The 14,788-nt window shown below is 45.5% G+C and overlaps 1 protein-coding gene across 2 annotated transcripts in view; it reads left to right on the top strand.

The window, feature by feature from the left end:
- The first annotated feature begins 7,035 nt into the window (after positions 1-7,035).
- The window catches only part of Uggt1 (UDP-glucose glycoprotein glucosyltransferase 1), a 113,222-nt gene continuing 105,469 nt past the window's right edge, over positions 7,036-14,788 (top strand). Inside the window, exon 1 of one of the 2 annotated variants that reach the window (XM_087564676.1) lies at positions 7,036-7,265. In XM_087564676.1, the coding sequence (XP_087420802.1) occupies positions 7,208-7,265 (58 nt within the window). In that variant the 5' untranslated portion in view covers positions 7,036-7,207. The remainder of the gene's footprint in view (positions 7,266-14,788) is intronic. The other variant, NM_133596.2, reaches the window with a different exon arrangement.

The raw sequence follows: 14,788 nt of genomic DNA, 5'->3' as shown, positions 1-14,788 counted from the left end.
CCTCCCGGCTTCTTTTCATTGTTCTTAATATTTGTTTTTATTTTATGTGTACAGGTACTTTGATTGGATGTTTTGTATGTGAACCATTTGGATGTATGGTGCCTGCAAAAAAAAAAACCCAACCCCAAAACAAAAACAAAAACAAAAACAAACCAGAAGGTCAGACCGCCAGGAACCGGACAGCTGTGAGCAGCCACGTGGGTGCTGGGAAAGCCTGTGAGCATTGAGCAACAAGTGCTCTTCACTGCTTGAGCCATCTCTCTAACTTCCTGTTTTAGTTTTTGAGACAGGCTGACTTTGAACTCCTGATCCTCCTACCTCCAGATCTGGAGTACTCTGTTATAGCTTGTACCACCAAACTGTTTATGTGGTCGGTGGATCCTAGGCATGGAACTAAGGGCTGAAGAGTTAAAAAAAAAGTCTCAGGTGAGCTGGGAAACTTTGGTCGGGGAAGCTAAGAACACTGATAACGTCAGCAAACAATGAGAATCGGGGAGTTCCAGATAAGAAGACAGCAGACCAACCTCCCATGGTATTTACAGCTTTGAAACAGCAGAGAAACAGATCTGCAGGTGGAACCTTCTACACCCAAAGTTTCCTTTTCCGCCCTTTAAAAATCCCAACTCCTCTGTGCCTTGGTACACACTCTCTGCTCCATTGAAGAGACTGTTGGACTTCATTGTTCTTTTCTTTTCCTTTCTCTCCCTTTAAGGCAGCAGTCTGGGGAGCGGGTGTGGGTCTCACTGTGTAAATCTGGCTGTCCTAGACCTCTCTATGTGGACCAGGCTGACCTTGAACTCACAGAGATCTGCCTGCCTCTGCCTCCGGGGTGCTGGGACTAGCGTGTGCAGTACCATGCTCCTTCATGTTCTAACTTACTTCTGTAGAGGTTTGGTCTCCTTGTTTTATTTTCATGGTGCTTCAATCAGCCTCAATCCAACAGGAGCCCTGTTGTACAACATGGTTCCCGGGAAGGTGTGAACATATATATATATCCACGTACTCCGAGAAGGGAAGTAACAGCAGGAGGGCTTGGTGACTGGACTCTCCCTCTGGAGCCATAAGTCCAAATAAACCCTTCCTTGAGTTGGTCACAGTGCTTCATCACAGCAGCAGAGGGTACCTAACACACTCCTTTTCCGTTTGGCTGCACTCATCACCACCACACTTTGCTCTCTAAGTTTCTCTCTCTCCTTAAAGTCTCCTAGAACACGTTTGAATTCATCAGTTTAAAATTACCTCAACAGAGAGCCCAGCGGCACTCTTCAGGTTCCTTTGCTGCCTAACAAAATATCTGGGACTAGGTATTTTATAAGAATAGAGGCTTTTTTTTTCCTTGCAGTTTTGGAATTTGGATGCAGTCACGGGGTGTGGCAGGCAGCAGAAGACTTCGGGGTCCATGTTTACTCTCTTTATAACTCACTCTTGGCAGAATAAATACGCTTTTCGAGATGGTAAAAATTCTTTCCAAGGGCAGCGACTTCAAGGACCTAATCCTGGCCCACGAGGCTCCATGTTGCCAAAGGTAACTATCTCCATCCAAATCAGCAGCTTTGGTGGTAGTAGGGGGTGCTGGAGAGATGGCTCAGCAGCCAAGAACACTTCCTGCTCTTGTAGGAGTTGAGTGGGTTTCCAACTATGTCAGGTAGCTCACAACAGTCTCGAGCTCTGGCGTGTGTGTGTGTGTGTGTGTGTGTGTGTGTGTGTGTGTGTGTCTAATGCCATCTTCTGGCTGCCGTGGGTGCCCGTACACATGATGCAGACACTCAGATGTAAGACACCTGAGGTAATTGCCATCCTCAGACTTACTCTGTCTGCTAACCTAGGCCCAGCCTGGACACTTCTACCCTCCACGCAATCTTATGTAGATCTCTTTCTCTCTCTCTCTTCTCTCTCTCTCTCTCTCTCTCTCTCTCTCTCTCTCTCTCTGTCTCTCTCTGTCTCTCTCTGTCTCTCTCTCTCTCTATATATATATATATATGTTTGAGGCCAGCCAGGTTTATGTGGTGAGATCCAGGCCAGCCACGACTACATAATGAACCTCTTTCTCAATGAATGGATGCATGAATGAAAATATTTAAGAACCGCATTTCTGATCTTAAGATCTACCTGAATACACCCCTTTCTATTTTTCTAGAGTGTTCCTTTCTCTTCTCCTGTTTTCTTTTAGTACCAGCAATGCACAGGTGTGATTTCCCACCCCCGCCCCCCCCTTTGGGAGATAGGATCTTACTATGGCCTAGGATAGCCTCTAACTCCTATAGCTGAAGATGACCTTGGACTTGAAAATTAGCAATACAGCAGTTTACAGAGAGTTCAGATACTGAGCACTGAGCCTTGGAATTGATTTGACATGTGTATAATGTGAGCACTAGATTTCAGTCTCACACACACACACACACACACACACACACACACAGGATTCAGTGGGTAGATCACTTGCTGTTCTAGTAAGAGAAAATGACTTCATATTCTCAGAACCCATGTAAAAGCAGAGCACAGTAGTACACATCTGCAATCCCATGTAATATCAGTGCTTCTATGGAGGTATGGGTGGTGGGGACAGGAGAATACCTAGAAACTCATAGGCCAGCTAACTTGGCACACACACACACACACACACACACACACACACACACACACACACACGCAGCCTTAATATTTTAATATGCCTCAAATGGCACAAAAGCTGGACCAATGCCTAACCTAAATCCGCTGCTGATTAAATAAATCTACCTCCCACCGATAATTTCAAATTACTACTTACTAAATTCCGTGTTCTCCCTTTTGCTGCCTTGGACCAGTTGGGCAGCCCTATTGGGCCATGCTTTCCCAGCTCCTCCTTCACAAGTTGGCTATACCTCCCTGTCCTCCACTCTTCTCAGGCATGGCAGCTCTCCTCTCCACCACATTCTGCCGGCCTGGCAGACCTCTCTTCTCTTCTCCTCCTCCTGGTCTCGAGCCCTGAAATCCTCAAGTCCCAACTCTGTCTGCTCAGCCATTGGATGCTGTCATCTTTGTTACCAATTGGTGACAGGGTCCCTTAATGTCTTATGTGCGACTCTCTGTCACAGGAGACTTCTCTGATGAGATCTGAGAGTTGTATCCATCTGATTATAGAGAGATATGAATTTAGAGGGTGATTTGATGCTATGTTTGTCAAAATGGTAGTAGGAGGTTAACCCTGGGCCCCTGTGCTCCTAAGTCTTGGGTCTCAGTCAGATTTACAGTAACAACATTGTATTTTCTCCTGTGGAGTGACCTTAAATCCAGTCAGAAGAGAGTAGGTTACCCTTCTACCATTCATGCTATGATTCTAACCATAGGCATATCTTGACGTGCTGGTCATTACTGTAGTTCACGGGCTTCACAACTGGGTAAGATAGTTGATGACTTTTCCTCCAAGCAGCCTGCATACTGAGAGGACTGAGCTAGCTGCAAACTGGCAGTTTGGGAGACTAAGCCTAAGTTTCTGTTTCCCAGAAATGAGAACCAGGATCCAGGAACCTGTGGTCAGCCAACCAGAGCAGCTAATCTGAGAACACCTTGTCATCTGGCCTGAAGGAAGACTTGGTAGCTGGAATGAGTAATCAAGCCCCTGGGAAGTCTCCAGGTCTCTAGAGATAGAGTTAACCAATCAAGATAGAAGGGCACGCCCTCCTCCCTGGAATTCCCCTAACTGACAATAAAAGCCAGGCTGCCAGTCCACTGGGTCTCCCTTCCCAGATGGGGAGACACTGAGTGCAGGAAATTCAGTTGAACAAACGCTTTCTGTTTTCGCATAGTATGAGTCTGGGGTATCATTTTTTTGGTGATTCTTGGACTCTCACAACATCACCTTCCAGCACTATAAAAGCTAGTTACTGGGGAGAAGCTTTTTGGTCAGTACTAATTTAATTTCACCATGTCCTGTGGCTAAAGTGTGTGGTGTCTTTCTTCTTCTTCTTCTTCTTCTTCTTCTTCTTCTTCTTCTTCTTCTTCTTCTTCTTCTTCTTCTTCTTCTTCTTCTTCTTCTTCCTCTTCCTCTTCCTCTTCCTCTTCTTCCTCTTCTTCCTCTTCTTCTTTTCTTTTTCTTTTTTCTTTTTTTCGGAGCTGGGGACCGAACCCAGGGTCTTGCGCTTGCTAGGCAAGCGCTCTACCACTGAGCTAAATCCCCAACCCCGTGTGTGCTGTCTTTAGCAACAAGGTTCTTACCATCAAGTTCTGGTGGGCAATCAGAGCAATGGTGGTAGTCTGCTTTATTTGGGGATGGGGGGAGGGAGGGGCGGTTCTAGGACATCCGATATCAAACTTTTTATATGATTGCTTGAGATCAAATTCAGGTCCAAATGGTTGTTTGACAAGCATTTTACAGACTGAGTTATCTCCCCAGGCCCTCCTTGTATTAAAAAAAAATGTGTGGTTTTGGGGTTGGGTAGGGTGGCTCACACCTTTAACCTTAGTACAAAGGCTTCTCTGTGGGTTCCAAGCCACCAGGTTTATACTGAGTTCCAGGCCAGCCAGGCCCACATAGTGAGATCCTGTCTCAGAAAACAAAGCGGTTACTAGCATATTTTAAGTTTGAAAAGGTTTATTTCTTTTATTTTATTTGTGTGAGTATAATGGCTATTCCTGGTTGTCAACTTGACTACTTCTCGCATGAACTACAGTGCAGAATGGGAAGGTTCACCTCTGAGCCAGGTCTTGAGGCTGGGAGGTACAAGTTTCTGAGGTAATCTTGGCATGGAGATCTGAGGCGTAGTGGCTATGAAACCCAGGAGACTAAGGCAAGGAGATTTCTGAGCTCAAGGTCAGCCTGGGGCAAAACAAGTCCCAGATCCAGGCATGGTGATACACACCTTTAACCTGGGCCACATCTTCTGCTGGAGACCTACATAAGGACATTGTAAGAAGGAAGATTTGTTTGCTCTTCTGCTTGCCTTGTGGGACTGAGCGATTACTGGATCCTTGGACTCCCATTCACAGCCGATCATTGTTGGGGAGGAGGTACAGACTGGAAGTCATCATAACAAATTCCCTTACTATATAGAGTCTACATGTAAGTTCTGTGACTTTAGGGAATCCTGGCCAGACAGTGAGTGTTTTGCCTGCCTGCATGCATGTGGACCATATACATGCCTGGTGCCTGCAGAGGTCAGAAGATGATGCATAAGGGCTAGGGGATAACCACTCAATGGTAAAGCACATGCATTGAATGCATGAGGGCCATGGTTTAACCCCCAACATCAGAAACTACACTGCTAACAAGGGGAAATGAAATTGCTTATGTGGCCCACCCTTTACATTTGTTTGTGTGTATGTGTGTAGGTGTATTTGTGGCTTGGTGTGCATGTGGAGATCAGAAGACAGGACGACTTTGGGAAGGTTTTTTTTTTTCCTCCCATGAGTATTCACCTCCAGTCCATAGACTTGTTGGCGGGCGCCCTTACTTGCTGAGCCGTCTCACCTACTCTATTGCACAGCGCTGGTCATGTAGAGACCTGAATTCTGCCACTAACTCACCTCAAGTGTTCCAAATTGTCGACTTATTGTTTCTGTTCTACCTGTAAGAGGCACAGTTGTCTCTCCTGCCCTCACAACAGACAAAATAATAAAACAGATAATAAAAATAAAAACCTACAGAGAACTGATTTCAGAGCACAAATGTGCCACTCCAAAAGCTGGAGAGAAGATCCGGAGTAATGATCAGTGCTTGTGCTCTCTCTCTCTCTCTTTCTCCTCTGTGTGGGTGCCTCCGGGTTGGCACACATGTGTGCTCATGGGTGTGCAAGCTAGAGTTCAGCTTGAGTGCTGTCAATTCTCAGGACACTGTCCAGTTTGGTTTTCTGAGAGTGTCTCTCCCTAGTCTGGAATACACCCATTTGGCAGGTAGCCTGCTGGCCAGTAAGCCCCAAAGTTTTGCCTGTCTCTACCTCCAGGGTTAATTGGCTAGTGTGTCTGTCTTGCATACATGTATGTATGTATGTATGTATGTATGTATGTATGTATGTATGTATGTGTATGTATGTGTATGTGTGTGTCTGTGTGTGTGCATGTATGTATCTGTGTGTGCATGTATTTATGTATGTGTGTCTGTGTGTGCACATGTGTATGTATGTGTGTGTATGTATGTGTGTGTATGTATATATGTATGTATGCATTTGTCTGTGTTGACTCTGCAGGAGCTCAACTGACACTTCATATTCTCCCCAATCACACTGCATTTATTGAGGTAGGACTCTTGAGCCCAAGAATTCTGTCTAGCTAGCTAGCCACCTTGCCAGAGGTATTGTCTCTGCCTCCTGAGAGCTGGGATTCCAGGCAGCTAGTACTACAATTTCCCAGAGATTACAGGGATCCCGGAGATCTGAACTGTCATCTTCACATCTGGGCAGCAAATACTTTATCTACTGAGTCATCTCCCCAGCCTGTGCTTGGCTTTTTTAGTGCATTCTGGGGATTGAGCTGGGGTCTTCCAGGTTGGCATCAAGGAACTTTACTTGTCTTTTCTGCTTTCGCTTCCCCTGATACTGCTTGAGTCTTGGAGGTGTTTTATTTAGAGCTGAGCTCACATAGTCCCAGCCGGTTTGACCAGTTATGGGTCTTTGTATTAACCAACATCACATACTCTGAAACAAATTTATAACTTTTACTTCCTTTTGAGATAGGGTCTCTCTATGTAGTCTGGGCTGGCCTGGAACTCACTCTGTAGACTAGGCTGGTCTCGAACTCACGGATATACTTCTGCTTTTGCCTCTTGAGCTTAACAGTGTATGTTTGTTTAACTTGAGAGGAATAAATCATAAAAGTAGGGAGAAAAAAGTTGAAGTAACTATTTTCCAGTACCTTTGGGTACAGTCTTGATGCTCACCCACATGCACTAAGTCTTCTAGGATCTTAGATACAGGAGGCTGGCGGAATCAACCAGGAGAGGGGAGGGGCCTGGAAGAGGGGCGGGGCTTATGCCTCCAATATGGCGGCCTCAGGACTCTCTGGCAAATCCCCGCCCGCACTCGGTAGCCGGAAGTCGTCTTGCCTTCGCCTCTAGGAAGCGGAAGTGTAGGGGCAGCTGGCAACTGGGTTATTGCTTTGAGAAACCGGCTTGTGAGGAGCGGCGGGAAAGGCGCGTGTCGGCTTCTCACTGGCGCAGCCTCCCCGGCAATCGCCGCTGCCCCGCCCTGCCCAGACGTCGTTGCAGGCACTGGAGTGGACGAAGCGCGGCCCGGGCATGTGCAGCCGGGGGGATGCGAACGCTGCGGGTGCCGCGGCTGCGCGGCGGGTGACAGGTACCTCGGGTGGCGAGGGGAGGCCTCGGGAACTGGAGAGGGGCCAGCGCGGGAGGCGAGCGTGAGTCCGAGTCACCTTGGGCTTCCTCTTGTACTCTGACTCGGTTTCCCCTCCAGTGTTCTCTCTGCGAGCGCCTCAAGCTGTCTGTCCTCAGCGGTCTTCTGTTCTTTGCCGGGGGCGGCGGGCTCACTCCAGCAGTCCTGACCCCCGTTTGAAGTGTAGGAGAAGGAAGCGCCCCCCAGGACTTTAGATCAAGTCTGACCCTAAGTAGGTTGAGAACCAGTATTTTGCATGACTCTGGAGAACGAGTTGGTGTTTTTATAGGTTTCTGTTTTCAGGTGATGCATCTGTGGGTGATAAGATCTCTTGGTGTGAAATTGGACGGTTCACTTCACTTTTAGCTTGTGATCTGCATGCATCTCCAATACGTTATGGACGAGAGCTCTTCTTGTTGCCGAGCTGAAATTTCTCTTGTTCTGACTTTGTTGCCAGGTTTGAGATGGAGAGGCATGTTTTGTTTATTCCGAGACCTGGGATTTTACCCTAGCCGTGCCTTGGAAACATCTGTGCACTTGCAAGCCTATTGTAGTATTATGAAGTTCTTTATTTATTTATTTATTTTTTTTCGGAGCTGGGGACCGAACCCAGGGCCTTGCGCTTGCTAGGCAAGCGCTCTACCACTGAGCTAAATCCCCAACCCCAAAGTTCTTTATTTTCTACGGATACCTTGTACACTGGCTAACACACGCAGACAACCATATCTGTTTGCTTCCCCTATCCTTTTGGAGATAGGGTCTCAGAGTCCCAGGCCAGCCTTGGGATAGAGACTTGCGGCCATCTCCCTACTTGGAGACATTTTAAAGAGCTAGTTAACACTACAAAACTGGAGCAGATTGTAGCCTTTCCACTTGACTTGCTTTGGTAAACTTAGCCGAAACTTTCTTAAATGAAAATTTTTTGTTTTGTTTACTTAGTTTCTGTTCTGTGTGTGCAGGACAACTTAGTGGAGTTAGTTTTGTCCATCCACCATGTGTGGGTTTCAGGGATCAAACTCAGGTTACCAGGCTTGCAGGGCAAGAGCTTTTACCCACAAAGTTCTTGCTAGAACTTTCTTCTTTGCATTCTTGAGGGGGGATATAGAGAGACAGATCTGTCTGTCTGTCTGTCTGTCTGTCTATCTATCTATCTATCTATCTTATCTAAAGAGAGAGGGAGGAAGGAAGGGAGAGAGGGAGGAAGAAAGGGAGAGAGGGAGGAAGAAAGGGAGAGAGGGAGAGAGAGAATGGATATGTCATGTAGAGATCAGAGGACCACTTTAGGAGAGGGTTCTCCCCTTCCACTGTGGAGGTCTGGCGATTGAACTCAAGTTATCGGGCATTATACCAAGTGCCTTTATCCATTGAGCCATCTCCCCGACCCAAATTTTATTAAAGATTAATAAAATTAATAAAAATTGTTTTATTAATAATTAAACAATACTTTGTATAGCAGCAGGGTATCTTAGTGCACATTTAACCAGAGGGCAATAGGTGGAGCTCTGGAGAAACCTCAGTTAGAAGGTCTCTGCTGCCGTCCAATCAATCCTTCAGGTTCAGATGAATAGTAACTCCTTGGAGTTGAAGTCACAGAGAAGAGCTATTAGGAACCGAATGTGTCAAGTTTAGCTAATTCCTTCTCACTTGGATGTTTCCTGTTATTTTTATTTGCTACACACACACACACACACACACACACACACACACACACACACACACACCCATACACACCTTGAAACTCAGCCTGTAGACTTTTTTTTTCCTTTTTTTTTTTTTTTTTTTTTAACAGAGCTGGGGACCGAACCCAGGGCCTTGCGCTTGCTAGGCAAGCGCTCTACCACTGAGCTAAATCCCCAACCCCTAGACTTTTTTTTTTTTTGTAGTTTTTTTAAAAAAGATTTATTTATTATATATAAATACATTGTTGTTGTCTTCAGACACATCAGAAGAGGGCATCGGATCCCATTACAGATGTTTGTGAGCCACCATGTGGTTGCTGGGATTCGAACTCAGGACCTCTGGAAGAGTAGTCGGTGCTCTCAACCGCTGAGCCATCTCTCCAGCCCTTAAGAGTTATTTGACTCTTCTTTAGTTTAAAAATGACTAAGCAGCTGGGTCTGTGGTGGTGCCCTCCTGTAACCCTGGCACTTGGGAGGGAGGTAGAAGCAGTAGGATTTGGAGTTCAAGGTTGTGTCCAGCTACATAGGAAGGTAGAGGGCAGCACAGGTCATTGCAAGAGCCTGCTTTGAAAGAGGAAGAAGGAGTTTGGTGATAACTGAAGAATCATGGTGCCTGCTCTGCTTTCCAGAAAGCAAAAGCATCCACAACACCTACTTGTTACTTACAGTTCTTAATATTTCATTGTGGATCATCCACAATGTAAGCTTTAGTTTAAATGCTCTAGGAGATCATGGACTGTTGCTAATGGACTGGGGCCTAGAACTCATTAGAGTGCTTGCTGGTTGCCCAGCGTGCTGGCCAGCTTTGCTCTTTCAATTGCCGGTCGCTCAGAATATTTATCTTCCTAAGCAGCACAAAAGGACCACTAGGGTCAGAATGCTAGTGGAACTTACATAATGAAAGAGAGCATTGTCAAACAGACAAGCGCTTCAGTGAGGGTCTTCCCTGTTCCTCTGGACAAGTTTTCCTTCCAGTATCACTTACGGGCTAGAGTATGGAGTCAGGTTTGCAATGCCGCTCTTTACTGTGTACCTTTCATCTTGTCCCCATCTGCAGTGGTGCTGACATAGGAAGGGTGTATACTTCCTCTGTAAAATACTGCAAGGAGGGCAGGAGAGATGGTGGTTCAGCTGTTGAGAAAGAGAATTTATTGTTCTGTGAGGAGACACCCAGATTCTGTCTTCTGCACCCACAACAGACAGTTTACAAGCCCTGGAACTCTAGTTCCAAGAGATCCAATGCTCTCCAGCTTATTTGGGTACCTGCACACACATGGCATATATAAATCCACTTAGCCTCTTGTACAAGACATGCTAGTAAAAATAAACAATCTTTAAACTATTGTAAGAGTGCCTCTCAGTAAGCTTCTCACCCATATCTTTCTTATAGTCTTAACCTTTATGCTTTTCCTTGTGTGTTTGGGAGGTGCATTTGTGGGTGTATGGAGGCCTGAGGTCATTGCTCAGTCTTCCTCATGGGGCTGGAGAGATGGCTCAGTGGTTAAGAGCACTGGCTGCTCTTCCAGAAGATCCATCCTTGATTCTTAGCACCTGCATGTCAGCTCATAACTGTCCATAGCTCAGTTTTGGGGGACCTGACACCCTATTTTGGCCTCCACAGGTTTCAGGTACAATTGGGGTACACATACCTACAGGCAGGTAAAAACCAATACACACAAAACATAAAAATAAATCTTTAAAATAAAAATACTCTTAGAAATCTATCTATTGATCTATTAAAAAGTCTTTTTTACTCTCTACTTTATTAAATTACTTTTAACGTGATGTTTTTTACCATGTAGACCAGGCTGTCTTTGAACTCATAGAGTTCTGTCTGCCTTTGTCTTCTGAGTGTAAAACAAGGATGACTGTTTTTCAGGTTTGGTTTCTGACATTAAGTGACCAAGTCTGGAGGAAAGTCGAAGTAACCACTGTATTCCTTTGGGGTGGGAGAGGCCCTAAGACTGAAGTCTGCTCAGGTGCTTCTGGCTTGGGTATTTTATGGGTCCTCTGGGTCCTCTTCTTTCTCCTATTGATCTTCTTAAGATACCTACCCCAAAGCCTTCCTGCTCTTTCCCTTTGAAAAGTCTCCTAGAAACCAGAAGCCACATGTCAGTGGCTTCCCTCTGTTTCTTCCCCTGCCCATGTGTATTACTGTAACACCCCTTCAAGGGCTTCTGTGCACTAGCGGTGTGGTCCTGGCCTTTGCAAATCATAGTGAATCTTGGCCTCATACTCCTTCTCTGTCCTTCTTAACCCCTTCATGAGTGAACTGGTGTCTATTGCACTGTTAGTGCCTGCTGTGTTCCAGGCTTCATCCTAGGCCTGAAGCCCAGGACAGACAAAACTCCCTGCGCTCGAGGAGCTCATTGTTAGCCCCAGAAGTCAGCCTAAGTATGAACCTGTCAGGTGGTTGGGAGGGTTGCCCCGGTGCCAGGTTTAGGCCTGCTCCCTTTAGATTGACAGAGTTCCTTCCAAAGACATACCCAAACAAACAAACACCCCAAACTTCCATCTGGGGAGGGGTTTGATTCAGGGACCCTCTTCCATAGCCCCAGCTGTTCTGGAAGTCACTTTACAGCAGGCCGGTCTCAGATCCACCTGTCTCTGCCTCCCTAGTGCTGGGTCCAAAGGCACGCAGCACACCTGATGCAGAAAAACCGGGACCTGCCTTTGTTCTTGAGAGAGAATGTGGTTTGCTCCGTGTGAGTCTGCAGAGACTACATCACCACTTCCCCTGAGACAGATAGGAAATGGAGAGCACGGTGCTGTAGACTACTAACCCTGTAAGGCACCGCAGTGTGCTCCTAACATCCCAGGACTTAGAAGCCAGAAGCTCCCCAGTTCCCAGCAGCCAGGGTTACTGAGTAAGATCTTAAAAACATACAAACCCACTAATGGGACAGGACAAGGTTCTAAACTCTGCCAGGTAGTTTCCAGCATCTGGAAGGGAAACCTCTCTGGGCTTCCCTTGTCTTCTTCTCAAATGGGGAGCGGTACTTCCTCCTCTCGCAGCACATCTGTAGACTGACTGCTGTGTGCCAAGTGTCATGCTGTGTAACGAGTAGACATGTTGGTCCTGTGCTCACTGGGTAGAGAGACCAGGTAACAGGGTGCACGTGAGGGACTTGGACATTTACACCCACGTCACAGCTCCTACCTGTCCCCGTACCGAGTCCTTCCTCACCCCAAGTGCTTAGCCTTCCTTGTTCTCTGTCTGCTCTTACACTATACCCACACATGCGTTTGTTCACAGATATACTCTAGCTCTGCTAGGCTTTGCTAACTTTGTCAATGCAGGGTTTGGTTTTTTTTTTTTTTTTTCTTTTTTTCTGTCTGATTCTGTGACCTTGGTTAATATTATACATCTTAGTCTACCTATTTTCCTGAAAATTTTGATGTTTTTCTTTAGAACTGAATAGGATTCATGTGTGTGTGTGTGTGTGTGTGTGTGTGTGTGTGTGTGTGTGGTGTGTGTGTGTGTGTGAATTTTGTTTAGCATGTATTGATGGACAACTAGGTTGATTCTAATTCTTTGCTATATTGACTACAGCAGCAGTAAGCATGGAGGCACACACATCTCTAGGCCAGGGTGTGGGGTTTTCTGGATGTCTACCTAGGAGTGAAGTAGCTAGGTCAGGTTGCTCTGTTTTTAATTTACTGGGAAATCTCCAGTGTGATCTACACAATGGCTGTATTTGTGTCCTCACCAACAGGGAATAGGAATTCCTCTCCCCACATCTCTCCAGCATTCATTGTCAATTTGGCTGTTGACAGTCATCCTGACTGGGGCGGGGCGTTATCTTAAACGAGTTTTAATTTACTTGGTGGGTAGTGATATTGAACACTTTTAGAAATACCTGTTGGCCATTTGCATTTCTTCCTTGGAAAACTGCCTACTCATCTTATTTGCCCATTTGGTGATTGACAGTTTTATTTCCTTGCTACTGAATTTCAGTAGTTCTTTGTAAATTGTAGATATTCTTCCCTTGCCTGAAGCATAGCTGAGACTGTTTCCCATTTTGTGAGCTGGTTGCCCTGTTGGTTGTTTCTGCTGCTGTACAGAAAGTCTTTAGTGTTGTCTCTTCCAATTCTTGGGGTTAGTTTCGGCACTACTGGTATTCTATTAAAAAAGCTCTTGCCTATCCCAGTATCGAGCAGTATCTCGTTTTCTTCTAGAAGTTTTTATTTATTTTTATCTCATTTATTTATTTATTTCATGTTTTTATTTATTTATTTATTTATTTCACGTTTTTATTTATTAGTGCACACCAGAAGAGGGCATCAAATCCCATTACAGATGGTCATGAGCCACCATGTGGTTGCTGGAAATTGAACTCAGGACTTCTGGAAGAGCAGCTGGTGCTCTTAACCACTGAGCCATTTCTCCAGCCCTAAAGTTTCAGGTTTTAAAGTTTCAGGTTTTAAATTAAGGTCCTTAACTCATTTCGAATATTTTTTGTACAAGATGAAAGGTAATCAGCTGTTGTCTTCTGCAGGTAGAACCTGAGTGTTCCAGCGCTATTTGTTGAGTAAATGCTCTTTTCTCTTTTCCCCAGTGTGTCTTTGGCTCTTTGCTAACTTTGTCATTTAGTGTCAGGGCATCTGTCCACTGATCTGCCTGTCTGCCAGTGCTGCAGGACCAGCCTCTCTTTATCCCTTTAGCTCTGGGCTGTAGTTCGAGGTTGGGCTTGTCAGACCTGTAGCCATGTGTGCTCTTTCCTCTTTCCTTGAAAAATATTTTTTCCTGTAGTATATTCTGCTTATTATTTTCTTCTCCCTCAACTCCTCCCAGAATCTCCCTACCTTCCTACCCACCCAACTTCATGTCCTTTTTTTCTCCCTTTTAAAAAACAAACAAGGGGTTGGGGATTTAGCTCAGTGGTAGAGCGCTTGCCTAGGAAGTGCAAGGCCCTGGGTTCAGTCCCCAGCTCCGAAAAAAAAGAACCAAAACAAACAAACAAACAAACAAACAAACAAACAAAAAACCAAACAAACAAAACCCCCAAAACAAGCACACACCCCCAACACTCAAAACCTAAAAATGAAAGAAAATGGAAACCAAATTATTCAAGTAAAAGACCAACAAGACAGAAATGACCCAAATAAAGCAATTCGAAACAAGCAAGCAAACGAACAAACGAAATCTACAGAAGCACAGTTGAGTCTGTATTGTGTTGGCCATTACTGCTAGGTGTGGGACCTGCCCTGGGGAGTTTAATATCCCCAGTTGGGCTCTATTTTTCCTTTGCAAGTGGGTGTCAGGTGCAGGTGGCTTTTTGGTTAGGGATGGGAGCCTGTGTCCACTTCCCCCTCTTGGTGCTGAACCTGTGCAGGCCCTGTGTGTGCTTCTCTTGTCTCTGTGAGTTCATACAGGCATCGGTCCTGTTGTGTCTGGGGATACTTTCCTCAGTGCCATCCTTCATCTCTGGCCCTTACAATCTCTGCCAAGCTCCCTGACCTGCGGAGAGGATTTGATGAAGATGTTGCATTTAGGACTGAGTGCTTCATTAACACTGGAAGTGTTGGGTGTTTGTTTGTTTGTTTGCAGAGGTGGCTGGGCTTGAACCTAACACTCTTCTAAAAGAAGTACTTTGTATTTCTATACTTTATTTTGTTTCAATTATGTTTCAGTCTTTTTGTACATTGTGTAAAGTAGGCTTTTAAAAAAAGATTTGTTTGTTTACTATATAAGTACATTGTAGCTGTCTTCAGACACACTGGAAGAGGGCATCAGATCTCAGATAGTTGTGAGCCACTATGTGGTTGTTGGGAATTGAACTCAGGACCTCTGGAAGAGGTATAGCT

This window comes from Rattus norvegicus, chromosome 9 (genome assembly GCF_021556685.1).
Source record: "Rattus norvegicus strain SHRSP/BbbUtx chromosome 9, alternate assembly SHRSP_T2T, whole genome shotgun sequence".
NCBI classification, from domain to species: Eukaryota; Metazoa; Chordata; class Mammalia; order Rodentia; family Muridae; genus Rattus; species Rattus norvegicus.
This window is presented reverse-complemented; position numbering and strand designations above follow the sequence as displayed.